Below are 14,431 nucleotides of genomic sequence, written 5' to 3'. Positions count from 1 at the left end.
CGTACTTACTTTGTTACAGTGTATCTTTTTGCAAGCAAACCTTTTCAAGGATGGTTGACATGACAACAAAGAAAAGGAACAGACTTTGTTGCTAAAATGATGTGAGAGTGGGTCTTGTTCTGAACTTGACTCTGCCCGCCTGCTCTGTTTCTCCATCTCAAGCCAACCGGCTGAGACATATGGTTGCCCCACAGCGTCTGGGTTCTGTGTGAAGCCTTTCTTCCTTAGAGGGAGTTTTTCTTTGCCTCCGTCACCAAGTGTTTGCCCATGTGGGGTCCTTGACTTGCTTTTAGGCGTTAGCAAAAGTCACTTTGTTTTGTAGTATTTATTCATTGAGTTATGTTTTTGTTTTCTCTGTGGAATCTTGAGGTGCAACGATTAATCGATTCGTCGACAATTTATCGATAATCAAATCAGAGATGGGAAATTCAGGCCCAGGAAGTAAAAACTCTGCCACAGTTTGGCTTCAGCCACAGGTGCTTCTACTCAACTGGCAGGTAAACGAGCTCCCTGAGTTGAAGCACCTTGTGGCTAAAGCCAAACTGTGAAAGGGGTTTTACTTTCTGGACCTGGATTTACCATCTCTGAATCAAATTATCGACAACTATTTTGGTAATCGATTAATTGCTTAAAGACTTTAAATTAAAATTGGCCAAATCCTTTGAATTCAGCCATATACATGTTTTCGATCATAAAAGCAGATTCTTTTTCTTTGCATATAATCAAAATAAAATTTGCAAATATCTGATCATAATCTCAAAGCCATGATCATCATTTGTGGCCTATTTTCTTAAATGTTATGAACCAATCAGGAACGGAATCCTAATAAATTTGTTTGTAAATTTTTTTCCCTGCCAATTTAAAACAACCACCTTTTTTTTAATAAAGGGACGGAAAGATAAAAAAATATTTTTTTTTTATCTGATTCATCGATTAATTTTAAAGAAGACAAATTAATTGATTATTTCAATAATCCTTAGTTGCAGCCGTGTGAAATTATTTTCTTCTTGGTTATGTTCTTTGAACACAGTGGTGATGTCGAGAGAAACTGACGCGTGATTCATTTTTGTTGCACCGTTAGATTACAATTTCGGTTAAGTGAAAGTGTTGTTTAAGCAAAACTAAAATAACTACGGTAGAAAAATAACCAAATTATTCAACTGATTTCACAAGTGAATCCCTACTCTGTAAGAAAATGCCACCGTAGCGCCGTCTGCTGCATCTGGTGGGGCAGTGCCCTTAAAACCAAAATCGCCACTGCTTGTGTTATTCGCTCAGAGTGATGACAATTGCACCCAGATGGCGTACTGTCAGTAGTTCCTTCCAGACCTGCTCATTCAATGACAAAAACATTATACATCCATAGCCCGGGATAAAAGGAAACAATAATAGTAAAGATCAGAAGCCGCGTGTAGTTTGTGAAATAAAGCAGCAAATGAGATGAAAAGGGGGGCGGGGGGGAGTGTGGGCGGCATTGACATTTCACACAATTGCCTTCATATGTTCAGCATATGGACTGACCCAATCACGAAAACCACAAGAAAAAACGTAACGTGCTAAGGCCAGACTTATCACGAGCCCCGTGGAGGTGGCAGCAGACTGAACCCCGACCACTCTTCTCTTCCTACCCCAATAATGACATCCACAGGCCAAAAACAAATCAACATTAAACTTGAACCTGACACACAAGATGGAACAAATCCATCTGCAAAATCAGTCCCTAAGCAACGTGGCTCGGTTCTGCTTGCAGGGGTGACGCTGTTCGTGGCTCTGTACGACTACGAAGCCCGGACCGACGATGACCTCAGCTTCAGGAAAGGGGAGAGGTTCCAGATCCTCAACAGCACGTAAGCTTGAAAACATCTGCGTGACAGCACTGGAGGGCGGAGACCCGATCGCCTGATCAATCTGGAAGTTGCACGCAAAGGGACCGCTGGCAAATGTATTTGGGAAAAAAAGATGAAGGTCACACAATACTATGGGTCATCATTAGATCAGTGTAAAATTTAAAAAAAAAAAGGTGGGGGGGGACATTTCAGGCATTTGCTGTATACCACAAATCATTTGTAAATTTAGCAGAATTCCACATATTGTCAGAGGTCATTGAGCTAAAACGTAAAAATTTCCATGTGCCAATAATCGCTTCAGGTTTAATAGTTCTGTGCCCGTTTACAGAGAGACTGTAAAAAAAATATGTACAGTGTTGGAAAAACTTTCAAATAGAAGATTGACTGATATTTATGGCGACAATGTGAGTTAGCACAACAAAGCAAGGAAGTTGTTTGCTCCAAATCAATTTGCTCAGTTCTTTTGACCGTAAACTTTTATTTCTTTGTTGTGAAATGCGTAAGCCAACTTTCACCAAAGCAAAACTTAAAACATATAGTTAAAATGCCCAACTTAACGTTTGTTCGACGTTTGTTGTCTTGCAATTTTGAGTTCGCCCAACTTTTGTTTCAACACATCTGTTTGCAAACGAATCCCTGCTCTGTTTTAACGTCATCCGTCCATCCATTTTCAACATCGCTTATCCTGTTGAGTGTCACGGTGTGCTGGAGCCCAATTAAAGGCAAGATATGTATTCTAAAGAAAGACAGACCTTCATAAACATCACAATTAAAACTTCACTTTCCACTTCATTTTTTCGCTATGTAGCAGACACAAGCGCGCACATTAGCAATATTCCACACGTTTTGGTTCCTAGTCATGTCACATGTTTGCGTTTATTGCAAGTCAATCTTCTCAGCCCTCAAATGTAAGAATTGGCATTTGCCAGTCTGCCCACTCAACACGAGTATTTGCAAATAAATGCCTACTCTGTATTCAATGTAAACCATTTAGCTATAGTAGCTAATGAAGGACTGAAAAGCAGAGAGAGCGCGTGTTTCTCTTTTTGGGAAGTTTTATTGGTCAGAACGAAAGATCAGCGTCCATATGTATGGTGGCTTTGTAAAGAATGTGAAGTGTTTTGTATTGATTGCCAGTAGACCTGCACGGCACCAAAGCGCCTCTCACTTCCTGTCTGTCGTCGCTCCTACAGAGAGGGTGACTGGTGGGAGGCCCGCTCCCTTGCCACAGGTGGAACTGGTTACATTCCCAGTAATTACGTCGCTCCGGTGGACTCCATCCAAGCCGAGGAGTGAGTCGAATTTTTTTTCGCCCCCTTTTATATATGATGCTCGCAGAGCCTGTCATGAATATTTCAGGCTTCATCCCACTGCGTGTGCGGTGAGAAATGAAAGATAAATGTTTAAACGGCGTGACGCTTGACAGTAACTTTATTCCTGCAGCTGGTATTTTGGTAAACTGGGCCGGAAGGATGCGGAGCGACAGCTGCTGTCCAACAGCAATGCCAGAGGCACGTTTCTCATCCGGGAGAGCGAAACAACAAAAGGTGCGCGTGCCAGCTTTTTTTACGGAAACATTTGTCTCAAAAGCAACATCGCTTCACACCTCAGAATCTAAAAGATAAACTCCACAAGTGCACTGTTTGTTATTCTTTTTTTTTTTTTTTCAAATAGAATCTTTTTTATTTTCCATATATATGTATAGATAACGTGTTTGTGTGTGTGTATATACACACATACGCATATATGCACACATGCACATAAACTGGTATCTCAAGGCAATGGTGACAAAGGACTACTTTTATCTAAACGAAGCTCCTCAACTCACTTCCACAGCAAGATGCCACCAGTTGTCACCAAAACAATGCTGTAATGTTGCTCTGGCATGACCACAAACACAGCAAATAGGTGAATTTGTAAGGAATAATGGAGGATGCGTTTTTAAAAAACAAATGTCAAACCGCGAAAATGCAAGGGTTTACAGTATTAATTAAATTGGAAGTTAACTCAAAATTTTTCTTTTCAATGTTCTATACAGCCCCAGTAGTCTAAAGCTAATCAGCTTCAGAAAACAGGTGAACCGTGATTGGTTGTTACCTGAGCCCTGAGCAACCGTGATTTTCATTTTCAGTTGACAGCACGTGACAAAATGGCCGCCCCCAGAGATGGCTAAAAACGAGTGCATTTTGCTGCTTAACTCATATTCCACAAATGCAATATTAATCCGAATGCCATGTTCAAACTAGTTGAGGTGCATATAACATATTATTGTAAAGAACATCTTTGGGATTGATTTCCATTACCTTTAGAGTTATTGAAATTTAGTTTAGTTTAGTTTAGTTTAGTTTAGTTTAGTGTAGTTTAATAATGGCAGACGTTTGAGCTTGAAACAAATGAATTGACTTGACATTATTTCCTATGGTTCAGTGTTGAAGCTTCCACTGTACTTTAATGACTTATACATGTGACTTTTAAAGAGATGCTCATCTACTCTATGTGTGATCTTGGTTCCAGGGGCTTACTCCCTCTCCATCCAGGACTGGGACGACATCAAGGGAGACCACGTCAAACACTACAAGATTCGCAAACTGGACAGCGGCGGTTACTACATCACCACCAGAGCCCAGTTTGAGACACTCCAGCAGCTTGTCCACCACTATTCCGGTGAGCTTGCACCAAGAGTCTACGTTTGGATCGGCACCACGTTGAACAGTGTCACCGATGCGCGTCTCCTTCATATCTCCGGCAGCGAGGGCGGCGGGGCTGTGCTGCCGGCTGATTGTGCCCTGCCACAAGGGCATGCCCCGTTTGACCGACCTGTCCGTCAAAACCAAAGACGTGTGGGAGATCCCGCGGGAGTCGCTGCAGCTCATCAAGCGCCTCGGCAATGGACAGTTTGGGGAGGTCTGGATGGGTGAGTGTTATTGACACTTTAGCCAACAGCAGCATTCTGTTTTATTATTCTTTGACTTTTTTTTTTTTTTTTTTTTACTTCTTGCACATTTTCAGTTTTATTTTAAAACAGCTCACATGCAGTACGCCACTCATCAAAACTGAGCATTGGTGTCATTGTAAAAATAAAAGCATTTTATTTCATGTTATTAGAATAATCATAAAATATCAAGAAAATTAAGCTTCAGGACTAAAGGTGGAGGACCTTCCAGTGAGTGTACAAATAATCTGACTGTGACGATTGTGCTTTTTTTTGCAGGCACGTGGAACGGCACTACCAAGGTGGCGGTGAAGACCCTGAAGCCGGGCACCATGTCCCCCGAGTCCTTCCTGGAGGAGGCTCAGATCATGAAGAAGCTGCGGCACGATAAGCTAGTGCAGCTGTACGCCGTGGTTTCCGAGGAGCCCATCTACATCGTCACCGAGTACATGAATAAAGGTACTGCGGGATGGCATCGATATTACATGCTCTTGCTCGTCCCCCGCGTGTCGTGTCCATAATTCGCGGCGCATATGAACCACGCGGTAGGTGTCCTCCACGTATAGAACGGCACCGAGGCCAACTCTGACTACAGCGATGGCAGCAGGCGGACTTCCCAGGCTTCCTCAGTCGCCACAGCAAATAAATAACTGGGCCAAGAAAGTGTAACTTTAGTGGCACCAATCCCAGCACTGATCTCACGTCACTTGTTTTTATTCTCTCTTTCTGTCCTGTTGTTTTTGGGTCAAAACGCACGGAAATCAGACTTGATTTTACGGCAGCTAAGTGCTGTCTCGCAAGCTGATTTAAAAAAAACAACAACTGAAAAACAACAAGGGGAAAGACATTTAAGAAAATGATCCCGCAAGGAAATTGTATGGATGCCATCAAAATTGCGCAAGAAGTTAAATTGCATTTCAGAGCAGCTTTTTGCAAGTGGAGCAAGTGGGTGTGTGCAAGACAGCCAGATACTAAGAAGTGAAATTCAAGAGAAATTACAAGTACCAGTCACCTTATTTGTGACTCCCCCCACATGGCATAACTCAGCCAATGATATAATTTATTCAAAATATCTTTTTGCGAGTAAAGCGAGTGGGTGTGTGCAAGGCAGGCAAGTGGTGAAGAGAGAAATTCACAGGAAATACACAGCCAGTCGCACAAATTGTAACTCCCCCCGAGTGACACAACTCAGCCAATGAAATTCCCCGCAATTTACGAGTGGAGTGAGTGGGTTTGTGTGAAGCTAGCAAGCGGTGAGATGTCAAAGAAATACACAGAGCCGTCATGCCTCAGCCAATCAAATTGTTATTTACAGCAGATTTTTGCAAGTGGGTGTGCGCAAGGTGGGCAAGCAATGAGGAGGGAAGTTCAAGGAAAAATCACAAACCAATCATGTACATGGTGATGGTTTGGTGTAATACCTTGTCAGCTCTCCTAACCGCTTGCCTGCCTTGCACACACCCACTTGCTCCACTTTCAAAAAAGTGGTTAAAAAAATATGACTTGTAGAGTCATGTCATATAGGGGAAGTTACATTATGTGGGGTGGGCTGGTATATTACCTTGACCTCCCTCTCACCGCTTTCACGCCTCACACACACCGACTTCCTTCATTCACGATAAGTAATAAATCATTTAATTCTCTCCTCACCACTTGCCCGCCTTGCACACACCCACTTGCTCGACTTATAAAAAGGGGATCTGTTTAAAACATGATTTGTCGATTGGTGTCACGTGGGGAGAGTTACAATGTACATGACAGGTCAATGTATAGCTATGACTTCTATCCTCATCGCTTGCTTGGCTCGTGTACACCCACTTGCTTTACTCGCAAAAAAACTGAGTGAAAAGACTCTAGAGACATAAATAATGTCGCGTTTTCTTGTGTTTCAGGGAGTTTGCTCGACTTCCTCAAAGATGGAGAAGGGCGGGGCCTTAAACTTCCAAATCTGGTGGACATGGCCGCTCAGGTATGACATCAGACTTTGTTGATAAGATTTTCTTTGCTGTCCTTCAAACTGTTCGACAAAACAAGACGTACAAAAATGCTTTAGCGGGGCAACAATGGGATTAATGTGGGACCATAAAACTGATGGACTCTCCACGCGAAATAATGGACAAGAATTTGTCATTCATGGCGTTGTTTGCAAAACCCAATTCCAACAGAATGAGGGTGGCTTGTGTGTATGTGAGTTTGTGAATGCTTTTGGCTTTAAATCCTTTTAAAACCACTCCGTGATCAGATGAAGCAAAATAACACGGAGTCAACTTCCCAGGTGGCAGCTGGCATGGCGTACATCGAAAGGATGAACTACATCCACAGAGACCTGCGATCTGCCAACATCCTGGTCGGAGACAGTCTGGTGTGTAAGATTGCTGACTTCGGTCTGGCCAGGCTCATCGAGGACAACGAGTACACAGCGAGACAAGGTAGATTATGCTGATGATGAAAATGTTCTCCTTCCTTACTGGAAGTCGGTCCCCAGCCATCTTCTGTAAAGGAAAAGCGGTTGCCAGAGGAGATGTGTTGGGCTTTAAATGTCTGTCTTTGCCATTTTGGGGATTTTCACAAATGAGCTAGTAATTTGACGTGTCTGGAAAACACATGCACACGTGGTCGCAGCATGGCAGCGCCACAAAAAAAAAAGGCAAAGAGATGGGACATGTGCTTTTCATTGGTCGCAGATGACATGCGTTATGCTCTAACATGGTGGTTCGCCAACGCACCACCACGAAAAATACCGGCGCTCCAAGTGCCACCAAAATGACCAACATTAAAAATACACTCGCGTAGTTGGCCTTCAAAAACAAGGCCCATGTTTTGATGGCTGAGAAGTACATTTAATATTCATGTAAAACATTGTGCGCAGTTTGAACATTAACACTGCACTTAAACATACGGACTTGATGATTCCATTAGCAAGTGTTGCACATGAAATTTCAATTAAAAATGACGCCGAATAAGTGTTTGAAAACAAACGCTTTTAAACAGAAATGTATTTTACTTACAAGTTCAATCCAACCGAACTGCACTTACCGATAATACAACGTAGCACAATACTTTAAAATTAAGTACGGTACTAGATTTAAAAAAAAAAAAAAAGTTTAAACAAACAATATGCTTAGCTAAAGGCTTAATTCTAATTGATTGTGTTTATCATGTTTTAAATTTTAGAGAGAGCACATGTACCATAGCTTTAGAATCACTAACACATTGTCACCTTCCGAAAATGGTTTTTGATTTTTTTTTTTTTTTTCCAGAAAACAGGAAAAGCTGAATCAGACACTGATTGTAGTTTTTTTTTTGTTGATATTTTCTATATTATTTATGTCTATATTTATTAATACGTGTATCACAGCCTTTTATTGTTTTTGTTCTATGTATTGTATTGTTTGTATAGTGCTTTGTTACAACTCTAGCTGTTATGAAATGCGCTATATAAATAAAATTTTACTGTATTGGATTGTATTAAAAGACTTAAAATTTCATTACCTCTATCTTAAGTTGAATGTGTTAATGTCGGGGAAAAAAAAAATCGTCCGATGTGAAAAGCGCTAGTATTGACTGATAAAATCAGCGGGCGGATTAGTCAGTCGGGCTCTCTTAACCTTCAAAATGTGATTCACTCTTTTTGAAGATAACACCAGAATGATTTTGGGGAAATGTTCTTTATTTAATAACCTTAGAAAATGTAAGTCCCACTTTTTGTACAAAACAAAAGCAAAACAAAAATGCTACCCTGACCTTTCTAAAATGTATTTAATAGCATTTCTTTTAATTATTATCTGTAGGTGCAAAGTTTCCAATTAAGTGGACTGCACCCGAGGCGGCGCTGTACGGGAAGTTCACCATCAAGTCCGACGTGTGGTCCTTCGGTATCCTGCTGACAGAACTTGTGACCAAAGGCCGGGTGCCCTATCCAGGTGCGTGTTGAGTCATTTATTTGTTTTTATTTACGGGTCGGGGGGTGGTCTTTTTTCCATATTCATGCATCGCGTGTGAGCCTTGAAGTCCGCTGAAGCGCCAGTCACTAAAAACAGAGCAGTATGTTGCATAATGTACGGGAACATTCTGCATAATAAAAAGACAAGCTCCCAGTGGAGTTTAATAGTGTAAGACAGCAAAACAACAGTCAACATACAGTCTATGTTTTTTTTTTTGTAAATACATAGGCTATGCAAAAGTAGAATTATTAGGAAAAACTCCTACAATTGTGTCTGGACTTACAAGTTTAATACGAGTACTTTGTACTTTCCCTGACCATGGTCCTCTGCGACTCCTCTAGTACGCCTCGAGGTCAATAGTACTCCCCAAGTCCTCATCTTGTCCCTTCTTGTCTTTCTCTAGTTTTACAGTATATTACACTCTTCTAGTCCTCACCCAGCGCTTTTGCGGTCCTTCTCTAAAGAGGGAAATCAACCCAAACATATTTTTTTCAAGAATATGTTCCCAGCAGGCCCCCTAGTAGAAACACAGCATTCTGATTATTATTGCGTTTGTGGAATGAAGCAGCAAAATCCACATTTTTTTTTCCACCTTCCACCATTTTTAGCCATGTCAGGGGGGGCGGCCATTTTGTCATTTATGTCTGAAAATGACATCACAACTACTCAGGGTTCAGGTAACGACCAATCACGGCTCAGCTTCAGAAAAAACAGGTCAGCCGTGATTGGTCGTTACCTGAGCCCTGAGTAGTTGTGATTTCATCTTCAGTGGACAGAAGTGACAAAATGGCCGCCCCCAGATATGGCTAAAGACAAGTGGATTAACTCTTATTCCACAAACGCAATATTTATCAGAATGCCTTGTTTCAACTAGTGGGCTTGAACAGAACATATTTTAGAAAAAAAATATGTTTGGGTTGACTTGCACTTCAATCCACTCTAGTCATCCTCTTCTATTCCTTCTCCAGTACAGTACTCTTCTTGTTACTCTCACCCCCCTCTATTCCCGCCCTAGCCCTTCCCTGTTTTCATGTAGTCCTCCTGTAGTCCTCGTTCGGTGCTCTCGTAGCACTCCTTTGCAACAGATAAAATAGCCAAAGATGGCTGGAAGCTAAACCAAAATCGGTTCAGCCCTCTAAAAATAGACGGTGGACCAATTTCCGTGTTGCGCGTGAGTGAGTTTTTCATGAATTATTAAATGTGGAACTCTGTGTACTTCACTCCTGTCTCCTAAGAGATCACACTTGAGTTCAGTTAGTGATGTAATCCACATGTTTTGTGCTATCAGGAACACATCGCAATATTATTGTCTTAAAGATCTTTTCATAATGTTTGTCAACAAAAGGCACCAGAGTACTTCCTTGTGGTAGAAATTTACTGACTGCCGTTTACTTGAACTGAGAACGATAGCTCCAGATATACCATGTCATGTAATGTAAATATTTGCACTACTTAGGATCTCTTGGATCGCTACATTTTTGTTTTTTGTTTATTTAAAAAAAACAAAACTAAATTATCCAGTGGAACCCGTTAGGCCATGTCTGCTCCACTAGTCTAGGTAACAGAAAAGTTTGATGTACCGCCAAGGGCAAATTGCTTGGCATGACATCCGCTAGCCAGAGGCTGAGCTGCACTGTATTTGTTTATGGGGTGAATTAGTGGTTAAAGTTGCTTACCCAATTATGTTCCATGTGAGAACTTGGTACACCTCTGTAGTGTAGCAGAAAAATCTTTACTAGCAGTTTTTGACCCGCCAAAAATGGCTCCGCTTCCAATCCCTCTTTTAACGACAAAACTAAACCACACCCAAAATGAATGAACATTTATGGTAATTTTTCCATGTATTGAACGTTTATCTGCATTTTTGGGAGAATTTCTAGGGTTTCATTGTTGTTATTTTTATCCCAATGCATTTCAGCGGCCGTCAATTATACATGAATTTTGGCCACCTTCGGATCGGATCGTTGATCGGTTATTGTTTTTTTTTTACCTCGGCGATCGGCTCAAAAATGCTGATCGTGTAAAGCCTACTTTTAATTCCACTTCGGTATGAGGACCATTGTACCATCTGTAAAACAATATTTGTATGTTCTATTAAGCTTCAGTGCCTGACCTACATTACACTTAAAACAATATGTAACCACAATGATCCATTCCCGTCTGAATACGATCGTGCTTTCCGTTTTTCTTTCCGCCGACGGCGCCAAGCGCCAAAACGCTCTTTTTCCACCAATACAAAATAAATAAATAAATAAATAGAAAAATCCGCATTAGACTGCAAAGGTCTTCACATCACATCTCCCCCGTGCGGTCCAGGCATGAACAATCGCGAGGTGCTGGAGCAGGTGGAGCGGGGCTACCGCATGCCGTGCCCGCAGGACTGCCCCACGTCGCTACACGAGCTCATGGTGCAGTGCTGGAAGAAAGACCCCGAGGAGAGGCCCACCTTTGAGTACCTGCAAGCCTTTTTGGAGGACTACTTCACTGCCACCGAGCCTCAGTACCAGCCGGGGGATAATCTCTGAGTGGCTTTTCCCAACTGTCCAACAGAGGGCGCCAGACACCCTGCTATCCTCTTTCTTGCACCCAGGTGACTCTTTAAAGCTGGTCTCCTCACCTCTTCCAAGCCACACGCACACACACACACAGGCACACACACGCACACACTCAAAGGCAAGATGACTATCAGGAGGGAGATAGGCCTGCCATGGATGCAAAAAGACGACAGTGAGCTGTGTAACTTGTACGTAGTGTAAATACAAAAATTGCTTGATTACCTATTATTTCTGTTTGTTCCATTCGACATTCTACTTTTTGATATTTTTGGAAACAGTTAATCCAAGGTGCATTGTAGGAAAGCTTGTAGGTAGACCGAAAAGACAAATTAATGTTCATCATAAGAAGAAAACGTTCCCCCCCTTTTTTGGGCGATTCCTCAGAATGATGAGCAAATAACGCCTTGAGGTTCATAAGTCATCATTTTTCGTCGCCATCTCATGTAGGATACCTGTTTCTGATTCCGGCAAAATTTTGTAGTAGGAGTGCATCCAAGGCTACGTTAACGTGATGCCCAACTATGATTTTTTTGTTCAATCCGATCTTTTTATGTACTCGTTCACATTACAAAAAACGATCGCGTCGTCAAGTGACACGCACAAAAAAAACGTCGATCGCGTGGCACAGTGTTTACAGAAATACATTTCAGAATGACAGAGGAGTAAGGTGGCAGGAGATAGAAATATTTGTGGGAAATGAGATGACGTTCCTTATGCTTCATGTTGGAATTGACCTGCAGTGAGTCTAAATATGTATGAGCCCTGGAATTCATTCATAATGGCTGCTTCAAACCAAAGTAGTCGACTTCCTGTTGAATTTCAGGCATGGGTCTTTAAGACTTTTTTTGTGTGTCCTATTATAGACGTGTCCACCAAATTTTGTGTTGATTGATGAAACTGGTGTCCGGGGCTGATTTTTGACTTTCCAGCCAGAGCTACTGAGTGAGTTTTGGGAGGTCTTGTTTGAAACATCTATAATACCAATAGTTTCAATAGAATGCACACTCTTGGATAAATTGTCACAAAATGTTTTCTAACAGGTTGAGGCCCCCAAAAAGAGACTGTTCATGATTGTCGAAAAAAACGTTTTTTTATTTTTTTTTTATTTGGAGTGAAATTATTTCAAGATTTGTATTTTGTTGCCATGCTCAGTCAACATGCAATGACGCAAACTCAAATTCCTCACTATTTTGTGTGGCCATCTGTCTTGTACAGAACATTCTCATTTGGAAACAATTAGACAACATCTCTGAGTAGTTCCTCTTTGAATAACTTCCCGAAAAAAGCCACAATTAGCATGAAATGGCACTTTTGAACCAAAACAACAGACTTTCTTTGTCTTTTCAATAGAGGCCTCCTTAGACCTTGGGTCTACTCGTGATAATTATGCCAACCAAATTTCAGGTTGAAATCAAATTGGCTTCGAGGGCTGAATTTTCAAAATCTCAAAGTTCCTTCGAGCGACCTCTGGAAACAGCCAAATGATTATTAAGAGGCCAGGTTGTACCAGATTGCCAGACTTCTTATCTCTTTTCAGGCACGTGTTCTTCTAACGTTTTTGCTGATAAGTGAAATTGGCTTTGGGGGGTGAATTTTCCAAATCTCTAGGGCGAGTTTGTATTTGAAGGATGGAAATGTCCAAAATGACCCAAAACATAGCTCCTATGAGCCAAAATGGCAGACTCCTGTGTCTTCTCTGGCATGGCTTCTTGAAACTTGGACTGTTTGTGGGCCTACTCATGCCAGACATGCCTTCCACAATTCATGTTGCTAAGGCAACAGGCTTTTGGGGCTGAATTTTCAAAAATGCCTCACACAAGTCTATCTTTGAACGACTCCTGAAATTCCCCAAATGACCCCAAAATGGTCGCATCAAGCCAAAATGGTGGACTTCCTGTGTCATTTCAGGCATGACTTCTTGAGACACTTTTGTGGATCTAATCATGATAGAAACGCCTACCAAATGTCACGTTGCTCAGTAAAACTGTCTTCGGGGGTCAAATTTACTTTGTGTTGTTTTCTACCAAGTTAATTGAACATTAACATTGCTCCTCCTCATTTTCTTAAGGAACTCTGATGTACTACAACACCTGTAATTGCCTTTTTCCTCTTCAGTAAGACTCTTCTACAGGCTTCCCCAAACTGGATGCGAACATTAACTTTACTAATTAACATGAATTAATTTACAACAATTTAATAGGAATCAAAGACATGGTGTGCCTGCTTAATAGTCAAAAACCTCCCACGCCCCATAATTGCAGTTTTGGTCCCTGACGCCAGTTTGGGAAACCCTGCTGTAAGGGAAAGCCTTCTACTAATTGCCTAGTGAACTCTTCCATCGTGCACTGACACAAAGTGCAAATGCAAGCAAAAACAAACAAAAAAAAGAAAATATTTAAAAAAAAAACAAAAAAAAAAACTGCCTCTCAAAGAATGCCAAACATGCGTTCGAGACCAAACATGTTTACATCCTTTCAGAGTGTTTTGTGCGTCGATGCCTGCAGCGCTTGGGAGCGTTCCATGCCAACCCTTCCTGTGCGTGTCTTTTAAGTTGCTTTAGCTGTCGTTATAATTTATTGTCTCTGTCTTATTACCTGTACATGGTTTGAAATTAAAAACAAACAAAAATAAGCCTCGTCATCGACCGTCTGGTGTGTCTTCTTTTGTAAAACTGCTGCAGAAATGTCAGCAATGTGCTACAGCCATTTGATTTTCTTCCCCTTTGGGCTGGCCTGCACGTCATTCACTCAAAGCCAACGTAACTGAACTGGATGCAGCCTATATGCAAATCACCTCCAGCGTGTCCACCAGCAAAAAGAACAAGGACAGATGGTTTTTAATTGACTCTCATGACTTATCATAGTTTTTATATGTTCCTATATTAGTTGTTTGTGGTGCAAAAAGGACGTGGGTGACAATAGCTTTTAAAAAGCATATCGTCGCTGTCCTGTGAAAAACACTTATGTCCATTTTTTTCATTTTTCTTATTTTTACGTGAGTGGTGTTTCCACGTTACGGACATCGCATTAACGTGATTTTTTTTTTTAATTATTCTAAAATTGGACATGGGTGATTTTCACAGGACAGCGACGATATATAACCTTTGAGGAACTCAATGTTTTGAGTGAGAAAGCCCCCAAAACATTTAATTGT

At 41.4% G+C, this 14,431-nt stretch overlaps 1 protein-coding gene across 1 annotated transcript in view; it reads left to right on the top strand.

Moving 5' to 3' along the window:
* LOC147137362 (tyrosine-protein kinase fyna-like) overlaps positions 1-13,902 on the top strand; it is a 28,348-nt gene extending 14,446 nt beyond the window's left edge. The window contains exons 3-12 of the mRNA XM_086049163.1: positions 1,751-1,847; positions 3,041-3,139; positions 3,291-3,394; positions 4,362-4,511; positions 4,597-4,761; positions 5,059-5,238; positions 6,672-6,748; positions 7,055-7,208; positions 8,571-8,702; positions 11,040-13,902. Of these exons, the coding sequence (XP_085905289.1) occupies positions 1,751-1,847; positions 3,041-3,139; positions 3,291-3,394; positions 4,362-4,511; positions 4,597-4,761; positions 5,059-5,238; positions 6,672-6,748; positions 7,055-7,208; positions 8,571-8,702; positions 11,040-11,248 (1,367 nt within the window). The 3' untranslated portion in view covers positions 11,249-13,902. The remainder of the gene's footprint in view (positions 1-1,750; positions 1,848-3,040; positions 3,140-3,290; positions 3,395-4,361; positions 4,512-4,596; positions 4,762-5,058; positions 5,239-6,671; positions 6,749-7,054; positions 7,209-8,570; positions 8,703-11,039) is intronic.
* The last annotated feature ends 529 nt before the right edge of the window (positions 13,903-14,431 follow it).

This window comes from Filicampus tigris, chromosome 13, assembly GCF_054856515.1.
Source record: "Filicampus tigris isolate MCC_2025a chromosome 13, RoL_Ftig_1.0, whole genome shotgun sequence".
NCBI classification, from domain to species: Eukaryota; Metazoa; Chordata; class Actinopteri; order Syngnathiformes; family Syngnathidae; genus Filicampus; species Filicampus tigris.
Note: the sequence above shows the minus strand (reverse complement) of the source record. Positions and strands in the feature narration are given on the sequence as shown.